General features: G+C 40.3%; 1 protein-coding gene across 5 annotated transcripts in view; it reads left to right on the top strand.

Annotated features, from left to right (window-relative positions):
• Positions 1–10,477, top strand: part of Mapk9 (mitogen-activated protein kinase 9) — a 43,739-nt gene that overhangs the window by 9,356 nt on the left and 23,906 nt on the right. For 3 of the 5 annotated variants that reach the window (XM_055597125.1, XM_055597126.1, XM_055597129.1), the window contains exons 2-3: positions 327–497; positions 10,315–10,444. In XM_055597125.1, coding sequence (XP_055453100.1) covers positions 376–497; positions 10,315–10,444 — 252 coding nt within the window. In that variant the 5' untranslated portion in view covers positions 327–375. Of the gene's footprint in view, positions 1–326; positions 498–865; positions 1,107–10,314; positions 10,445–10,477 lie in introns of those variants that run through there. The other 2 variants (XM_055597127.1, XM_055597128.1) reach the window with 1 other exon arrangement.

Raw genomic sequence — 10,477 nt, 5'->3', positions numbered from 1 at the left:
ACATACATACATACATACATACATACATACATACATACATACATACATACATGCATGCAGACACAGAAAAGCACCCAGATACATAAAATAAATAAATGTTAGAAATTTTTCTTCTAATTTCTTCTTTTCATGGTCATTCACTGCTGAAATGTGTGTGTGCCTCTTGTACATACAAAGAAATTGAGAGCTTGGCCCGCTGAGTTTTCCATCTCAGCCCTACTGTCTTAAATCCCAGCAGATCGGAAGCACTGTGAGCTGAGCTCCTCATATGCGGTCTGGTAAGCTGGTCAGCTCAGCTGGTCAGCTCATTCTGCTTCTCTCTTCAGGGGTCTGACGAAGGTGCAAGCTCTTGGGAGTGCTGTATGATACTGCATCATGAGTGACAGTAAAGGCGATGGTCAGTTTTACAGTGTGCAAGTGGCGGACTCAACTTTCACTGTTCTAAAACGTTACCAGCAACTGAAACCAATCGGGTCTGGAGCCCAAGGAATTGTCTGGTAAGTCTGGGCTGTTCTAATAGCATAGACTAATAAGCCTTTAGTAAAAAGCAAAACTAAATAAGACTTTAGAAGCACTGATTTAAAAATGCTCCCTGTCGTAGATTTTGAGCTAAATAAATCAACCCTTGCTGTAATGATATACAGTCATATCTAGGATACAAACTTAGTTTTTCTTTTGCTTTGTTGATGGTTTTATTTATTTATTTATTTTTAAATTTTTTTTCATTTGCCTTGTCATTATGATATCAGAATAATTGGTATAACAGTGAGGTGTAACAGGAATTTGGCGTTTTATTCATTTCTTCATCATGGCCACCTTCTCCCCCCTCCTCCTTTTATTCCCAATCACTCCTATTCATTTCCAGGCGCCATCATTGCAGTGCCTTGCCATTCATTGGCAGGATGAGGCCAGGCAGTGTCATTATCACACCATGGATTAACCAGGAAGGGATGCTGTGTGAGGGGTTGGGCTGGCCGTCTCTTCTTTGGTGTCTCTCTTCAACTATGTGTCCAGCCCAGGACGTCAGAACCATTAGTCTGACCCTGAACCTTAGGCTCTTGCATGGTAAGACAGTCAGCTGCTGCGACATCACTGGCCAGACAAAGGTAACGTTTCTCACATGTTTTCTAGACTACTGTTGTCAGGACCTCCCAACTTTTTAGACTGTAGTTTTCTGGACAAAGCTCCCCACTCCCAACAAGAAGATTATTTTTGTCTTTAAAAGAAATTGTAATAAGACAAAACATTTAATGTTTATAGCTGGTAGGCAAAGAGGATTGAGAATGAGAGAACTCCCAGGCCTTCCTGGAGGAGAGTTTTGGCTTGTCATCATTAGTGGGCGTCAGTTGAGACTCTGATGAAGACTCTGATCACGGTGATCTGCTGTTTCCTCAGTGCAGGCAACTGGGACCCCTGGGTGCTCAGGATTGCAGTTCAGGATGCAGTTCAGAGAATAAATGAGGAAGGGGAGGTTCTGCATGGAGGGGTACCTGCCAGTGTGGGTCTTACCTCCCCAGGGATAGTGTGTGCTACTACAGAGGGAGTGTCGGTTTTCTGACCTACTCAGGAGCAGAGTAATTCTGAGTTTAGATTTTGTCACACTTTTCAGTATTTGTATTTAGTGATGGGCATCTCTAATCCCAAAATGTGAAATATAAAATACTCCAGAATCCAGCACCTGAGCACCATGGCAGTACTCAAAAAGCTTCACTTTTGGAGCATTGAGAGTTTGAATTTTCATACTGGAGATGATCAGCCCAGATGATCTATGACAAGAAAGTTTTGTTTGTTTGTTTGTTTTGTTTTGACAAAGTTTTTAAAGTCCGTGGGTGGCTTGGGTAAGGAAATATGGGTGGAAATGGAAAGTTGTGAGCATTCACTTGATTTGTAGCCTCTTTCTTATTTGGAACTAGTAATTTGATAAGAGGATGGAAGAAGGTGGAATAGGAATTGCCTTGGGGGAGTTCACTTTATGGAGTGGCTGAGCATTCATATTAAATGTGGATTTCATTTATCCCACTTGGCCCATTTTTGACTTGTTTGTGAAGGTTAAAAGTGAAATGAGTAGTGTGTATTATATAATCACATGAGATCTGCTTGACCTTCTCTGTATATGTGGTGTAGTGGATTCACGTTTGTCTGTCCCATGGGTTTTAGGAGTAGGTCTGGGTCTAAAACAGCTGGTGATCTCTTGGGACCTTATTGCACTGAGTTAAAGCTTCATGACTTTGACTCACTCATACTTTTTCTGTATGACCAGGACTCTGACCTAATCTCTGCTTAGGATCTTCATAATAATGAACAAATCAATATTCATTAAATACCTCTTTAGAAATTCTCAATAAATTATATTCATTTCCATAGGACAGTGATTGCATCCAAGAGCCGTTTAGGGCTAGAGAGAAAGCTGATTGGTAGAGCACTTGCCTAGTGTATGGAACTACCTGGGCTTCTTGCCAGCACCAGACAAAAACATACATACATATGTATGTTACATATATACATGTGTACATGCATGCATACACACATATGTACATGCATACACAAACACATGCATGTATATATGCCCATGTGTACATACTTATGTATGTATAAACATATACATAAATACACATGCGTACTTACACAGATATACCCATGTATACTTATGTACATATATACATACAAATGTATATAAGTGTGTACATACATATATGCCCATGTATACATGCATGCATATGTACATACACTTTAATTTTGTAACTGTAACTGATAGTTTTACAGTATCCTCCCACCTTATATTCTGATACAGGAAAGTGAAACTTCAGAAGTGATTGGACCTGCACCCCTCCTTCTCTTTTCTATTTTTCCTTTGGTATCAGATGGAAATGGCAATTCCATCTGGCAATGGCACATTCCTATTAAAGCAAAACAAAAATGTTTACTTTTGGTAAAATAAACTCAACAATGGGTGAGCTGCTGCTTTGACAACAGGCTCTGATTTTCTATCATTGCTTGTTAAGATCTGGCCTTTTTGCTGATAATTGGTGGTCTAGAGCATCATATCTTAAAAATATCTACCAGTGAGCTTTTAGGGGGTGTGATGAGCAGACTAATGCCTCCTCAGAGATAGCTGCATCCTAACCCTGGAATCCTGTGAATGTGTGACCTTACGAGGCAAGAGGAACTTTGCTGGCTTAATTATGTTAATGATCTCAACATCCAATACATGGAAGCAGGAAGATTACTTTAAGTAGCAGGCCAGGCTCTGCTACATAGTGAGTTCAAGGCCATGATGGGCTACAGAGTGAGACCCCATCTGAAAAACAAAGCAACAAATTAATGATCATAAGGTGGGAGGATTGGCCTGGTGGCCAGTGTAATCAGAACTGTTCTTTAAAAAGGGAGTCAGGAGAGTCCTGGTCAGAGAAGGAAGTGTGATCAGAGTGTGGAGTGAGTGCTGTGGCACAGGAATTCTGGAAGCTGGAAAAAGGAAAGGAATGGATTTTCCCAGAGCCTTCATGAGGATCACAGCTCATCTGACCTTTGTGAACTCCAGAAGTATAAGATATAAATTTGGGTTGTTTTAGATTAATAACTTGTGGCCATTTGGTAGCCACAAGAACAACACTAGAAGCTAATGTAGAATCAAGTGTATTTTTACAGTTCTGAGAAATAACTGTGTTAGGACTAGTCTTTGGTTTCTAAACCAGTCAGTTCTGTTAATCTAAACTATCGTAAACACGTGAGGCCAGGTGTGCACGGGAACCACAGTGCAGGCTGGCCTGGTGATGCACAGAGTTAAGTGTAAGAGCTGGGGCCAAGATAAAATATTTAGACCCTAATTTTCTTTCTGCTTTTGCTTGCAGTGCTGAGCATCAGACTCGGCTTCAGGTGTGCTCAGCAAACCTCCATTGTTGAGCTGCGTTCCCCGACCCTCCCCTCCTCTTCCAAATTGTCTTTACAGTGTTGGCTTATTTGGTTTGTTTCTATATTTTTGTTCCTTAGAAGATAATAATAAAACTTACTATGGAATAAGTTTTTTAATGTTACCATTTTAAAGTATTAATGCCAACTAAGTTATATATACTATTTACTCAAAATTTAGTGTATGCTTTTCCTTTCCCCCTTCTAAAACCTTGAGATGTCCAGCCCAAAATGTAAACCTGTGGTTCTATGACATGTTTACTCTTTTTCTTTAAGTTTTTAATATTGGGTCTGACAGTCCTAGGAGTAACAGTTACAACCTTAATGCAAAATAATTAGTATAGGTGGATCGCACATGCTTTCCTTTCGTCTTTCTGTAAGCATAAACATTGCTCTGTCTTTAAATTGTCTTATTTTCCTTTATTAATATAAACAAACCACAAATAATATCCAGAATAGCGTGTCTTTGATAAGGAGGTTCTTGGTGTGAAGCACAAAATGTCTGTGAGACAGAAGACTTGAGTTCTGAGCCCCGCACAGATCCTTGGCTGAAGTTCTTTGTGACCTTGGGCAGTCCACTGTATCTCGGTCAGTCTTCACATTTTCACCTCTAAAATGATAGCTTGAAACCTCTGATTTAAGATGCTAAATCAAAGAGCTAAGCAAAAGAGAATGAAAATAATTAGTGAATGAAAAAGTTTTAATAAACTTCTGCAACATTAGAGTAAGCTGGGGTATTGATCCAGATAATACTGCAGAAGAAATGAGAGTGAGTAGAGGGTTGTTTGAAACAAGAAAGGGAGCCTTTTTACCACAGTACTCCAAGGGGACTGTAAATGTAGAGATCACAGTATAGAAAATGAGGATGAAATGGGGAGGAGGCTAAAGCCAGGAATGTTAAAACACATCAGTGAAACAGATTCCAGTTTGCTACCAGTGTTCTCATACTGTCATCCATGCTCAGCATTTGTCCTTAGAGAGAGCTAATAAGTTACGGAAGAATCACTATTACATCAGGCAAGCCTAGTATAGGAAGCCCATCGTTTGAGGCTGACTGTTTCTTGGGGGTCATTTAAATTCTGAAAGGGACTGCTTTAACTCTCCTTGTGGCTAGAGAATGGGAAGTAGATTATGGGGCTCTCTAATAGGGCCTGGAAAAGTCCTCTGCTTTGTTTTGGTGCCATTGAGAGGCCACACTCTAGAAGTAATGGTGTTAACTTGAGTGAGGCACTGCCACTCAGTATCCAGTCGTCATCCACTTGTTGAACTTATAGAGGCAAGTTAAAGTGTTAGTGCCCCCATGTAAATTCTGAAGGATAGCATTGTCCTGGGTTTCAGATGATTTCTAGAGCAGCTTTATAAATACAAGGTCCAACACAATACAAGATAGCTAGATACACAAGGAGATAAGACAAAAGGATTAGAGTAACAGGGGATCCCAGCATCATTAGATCCAAATTTTTAAATAGCTGTGGTGATATGTTTAAGATGATAAGAGACAAGATGAAAACTTCAGTGAAAGAACAAGAACTTTAAAAAATGAGAACTAAGTGGAAATTATAGATGTGAAAGATGTGGCAATTGAATTACAAACTTAATGAACATGTTTGCAAATATTAGATGTAACTGAAGAAAGAATTAGTAATATGGAAGATACATCAGCAGAAAATATTCAGAATGAAACCTCAGAGGCCAAAGAGTAGGAATACAAAAGAGACAATGTGTTAATTTTTTATTGCTCCATAATAAATTACCACAAAATTGGTGGTTTAAAATAAGTCACATTTATTATGTGATGGCCATTCTTTACTAGAAAATGCAAGTTAAAATAACATTCTGTAAAAGTAGTCTTTTATTCCCCTGAAGTAATTGTTGAGGCTCACTGCCTCCACCTGCTAACCTAGACCTACTCCCAGAAGCTTCTAGCCCCCATACAATCTAATCCAAGCTTAGAATGTTTTCAGCCTCAGAGACTTATTGCTGAATAAGCTTGCCCTTTGTAAGTGCTTTCTGAACTCTGGCTGGCTGGTTCAACTCAGCTGTTCTACCTCAAAAAAATCCTCTCCAAGCTGACTGATTCAAACTGTCTTCTCTCAGCTTCTGACTGAATTGCTGTGCTTGGTCTCAAACTAATTCTAGTAACCTGTTCTAATCTTCTGTCCCTTTCTCATGCTGTGGTTCATTCTGTCTTCACCTGCGTTTAGCTTGTTCTCTCGTTAACCTGTCTCTGTAAAACTCTCCCAGGAAACCAGCCTCCCCTTCCTGACCCAGTGCTGCTCTCCCGTAAGTTGCCTCTCTTTCCCCTCCTTTCTCATAAGAATTGGGCACATCCTGTTCTGTCAAATCTTTCTTTCATTCGTCACTTTCTGCCCCTCAATTAGACTTTTCTTTCTTCTTCCTTCTACTAACTAACTTTACCTCCATTGTTTGGGACTAAAGGTGTGTACAGACTAAGGGCGAGTCTGTATTCCAGCTAGAGTAGCCATATTGCTAGATTAAAATTCCTCTCCAGAATTCTCATGTACATGGTGAAATATAATCAGTCCAGAGGTTAAAATGTTAGTTGTTCATGATGCCAAGTATTGGTGAAGATGTTACCATAGAGCTTTCAGGCACAGACTCTTGGCACACTGCTAAAGGACATAGGCACTAATGGAACCATGTTGGATGAGAGTCTGGCTTTATCTACTAAAATAGAATCTATGCATTCCCACTTGGCTATCTGCATGTCTGAGATGCATGCTTGGAGGAACGGAGCCATGCACATGAATGTCAGTGGCAGTGATTCTTGTCATCACTTGAAAACTGAAAATGACTAGTGATAGCATCACGTGACAGTCACACAAAGGAATATCACAACAACACACAGAAATATTACAGCAATGGCAGAATGAATTACAGTACTCAGCCTAGGGAGTGAGTCATAAGTAGAGTGTTAAGTGAAAAGTCAGAGACTTCTAAAAAAGCAGGCAAAAATAAGTGATAGAGTTATATGTAAGGGCACATGTTGAGTTTATGAAAATAAGAAAATGATTGTCATAAAAGCCAGAAGTTAGGCCGGGGTTGGTGGTATACACCTTTAATCCCAGCACTTGGGAAGCGGAGGCAAGAGAATGTCTGTTTGAGTTTGAGGACATCCTGGTCTACAGAGCAAGTTCTAGGACAGCTAAGGCCACACAGAGAAACCCTGTCCCACAAAAGGGAAAAAAAGAAAAAATGGTAGAAATTATTTTCTTCTTTGGCAGACAAAAATGATAACAAGTGGGAGGGGTTATTAAGGGAACTGTAGGGGCACCAACAGAGAATGACTCTTTGTGATGGATCATTGAGCAGAAGAACAAGAGCAAAGCAAAGCAGTGACTGAGATACAAGCCTCCCTCACCAACAGCTCTCAGGTCTGGGGAGCAATAGAACAGTAGAGCCTTAATGTTCCAAGAGAAAATTGATTTTCAGCATAAAAGACAGACTGTCTGTCAAAGATGAGGGCAGAGTAAGATCATTCATCTTCCATGTATGCTATCTGGGGACATTCCTTAAGGGTGTGTGTACCTCAACAAGCAAGACAGCACAAGAACACTTAATACAAGAGGCCAGAGAAAGGAATCCCAGGGTAAGTTCTGTGAAGCAGACTTTGGATGTCTTCAAAAAGGATGGATAGATCTCACGTGTAGATGTCTGAGTGGGAGGACATGATACCGGTGACTTTGTACAGGGCTTTGGAAGATGAGCTTTTCTTCTCTGAGGAAAATGATGGTTACTAGAAACCTGTGGAAGGAAGTATAGGAAGAAGCATGGTCTACATAGAAACAAAGGTGGGCTATTCAAGCACTTACAGGCTAAAGGACAGAGAACCCAACTGGCTCCGTGTAGCAGACATTCTAATTTTCTGTGTGTGGTTGGCAGCAAAGTTTGTGTGGTCGTTGGTAAATTAAGTGTAATCTCAGTTCTGCAGCTAGTAATATTTACTTGTGCGCATGTGCTTTCCTGTTGGTTGTCAGTGTCTGCAGACAGCTGGGAGCAGCAGCGTAGAGGCTTAGTTGTCAGTTTAAAATGAAGATGCCAGCAAGCATGACTGTTCAAGACAGTGGTTTGCAGGCAGAGGGAAGAGGGTAAAGAGACGGAAGAGATCAGGGTGGAGTCTAATAGTCACCTTATGTTGTGAGGGAAAAGATAAGTTGCATTAGCCCACCTATAAAGGAAACCCTGATACACCATCACAATGGAGCTTCGAGGGGTTGGAGGGGCCAAGTAAGTAGCTAGACCCGCATACTAGGTCTAGTTTCATTCTAGGGAGTGAGTTAAAAGGTGGTCACAAGTACAGAAAACATGGATGGCTGCAGGCCATTGTTCCTGGAGCTGGAGCTGGAGAAGAGGAGCCTGTCTGCAAGCATTTTAGAATTAGTCCATTTTGCTCATTTTGTACATCCAAAAAAGTTTAGTTGACATAGGTATATATGTCTATTTTATTGGCTTAGTTAGGTTTCTATTGCTGTGATGACACCATGATCACAAACAGCCTGGGGAGAGAAAGGGCTTACTCCTCTTACAGCTTGTAGTCCAGGGAAGTCAGGGCAGGAGCCTGTGGCAGGAGCGGAAGCAGAGGCCATGGGGAGTGCTGCTTACTGGTTGCCTCCTCATGGTTTCTTCAGTTTGTTTTCTTATACATCCAGAATCACATACCCAGGGATAGTACCACCCACAGTGGGCTGGGCCTCTCACATCAAGAAAATGCCACACAGGACAGTCTAGTGGGGTCATTTTCTCAATTGAGATGCCCTCTTTCAAAATGACTGTAGCTTATATCAAGTTGGCAAAAAAAAGCATATATATGTGCATGCACATACATACATATACAAACACACATATACATATATAAAGAGTTTCAATATATGTATATACATTATAAAATGGCTAAATTCAGCTAATTTACATACACATGTCTTATATGCTTCCTGCAGTGAGAACACTTAACTTCACTCTCTTAGCAGTTGTAAAGAATACAGTATAAGCGGGGTATGGCAGTGCACACCTTTAATCCCAGTACTCCAGAGGCAGGAGCAGGCAGATCTCTGAGTTCAAGGCTACCCTGATTTATATAGCAAGTTTCAGGACTACATTGAGAGATGCTGACTCAAAGAAGAAAAAGAAAATAAAGAAATAAATAACACAGTATATGATGTTACTAACTGAAGAAACCATGTTATTCTGTGGTGCCCTTAAACTCAGTCATAACTCCATGTGTTTGAAAATTCAGACAGAATCTTTTGAGATCAGAGAGGTGAATCTAAGAAATACATACATACATGTGTACACATGCACATGGGTACATTAACGATTTCTTTCACAATAGATTTTCTTCACATGTACTCATATGAGTAGCAGATTTGCCTTTGAGCATACATATGACTTGTCTATATGTGCATCTTTTGTCATAAATGAAGTGGTTCTCTGTAGCTAGTTCTACAGTGGACAGCCTTTAAGTTAAAATCAGGTCTAATTAAGTTAGAGTTGTTGACCAGAAAGTATTAACAGAAAGGAATAGAGTTAAGCGTTTACGAAGCAGGGGGAAGAAACTCACAGAAGCCGTGTTGAAGGTGACGCCTGGGCTCGCAGGCTGTGCTTCGCAGCTCTGAGCCCCAGCCGAGCCGTTAGAAGGTGGCACTGTGCACTGCTGACTTGAAACCCTGTAATGTGTCACTGTGCCAGCCACTTTTCATATCCAACCTTTAGAGACAAACTAACACTAACTTCCATGAAGGGGTGTGAGTGCGGGAAACTGAAGCTTTAGATCTTACCCTTGCTATAAAAGGAAGCATCACTTCCTGCAAAACTGTATATATGGTAAGCTCTTACATTGGAATTTTGTGTCTTGGGAATTTACCATGAGTTAAGACTTTGGCTTCTGTTTCCTTTCAGATTCTTTGGCCTGGGAAAGCATAGTCAGTCAGAACTTAGATTTATTAAATTCCTTCCATGAGCACAACCATGCTTTTCCACAATACTCCAAAATATACTGACATTTTAATCAGTGATAACATGGAAGTTTTCAATTTCATGACATGTTTAAGCTGAAAAATTCATTTCTTGACCAATGTTACATGCTTTGGATTAAATTACCTGGTTCTGAACCTGCTAACCTTAGCTAACTGAAACTCATAAGTAGAAAGACTTGCAGAAGCCTGTCATAGCTGTAGCTAAAAAGCGAGGTGCCTCTGGGGAGGGGTTAGTTCGCCCTGCCAGCTTGGCAACTTCTCTTTCCGTATGTACATAAAGCTTGATTGGGGAAGAACAGAAATATCTCTTCTTGTCTTGTTATTTACTTTGAAAGACAATACATCAAGTGTATTTCTCCATTTCTATTTTCAAAAGCCATTTTAATAGGCTGTTTATTATATTTCCTAATTATAGTGCTGCTTTTGATACAGTTCTTGGGATAAATGTTGCTGTCAAGAAGTTAAGCCGTCCTTTTCAAAACCAAACACACGCAAAGAGAGCCTATCGTGAACTTGTCCTCTTAAAGTGTGTCAACCATAAAAATGTAAGTTACTGTGATCCTTCTCTGTGCTTTGAT

The sequence above is a fragment of the Psammomys obesus genome, unplaced genomic scaffold (assembly GCF_907164565.1).
Source record: "Psammomys obesus unplaced genomic scaffold, mPsaObe1.curated_primary_1811, whole genome shotgun sequence".
Lineage (NCBI taxonomy): Eukaryota > Metazoa > Chordata > Mammalia > Rodentia > Muridae > Psammomys > Psammomys obesus.
This window is presented reverse-complemented; position numbering and strand designations above follow the sequence as displayed.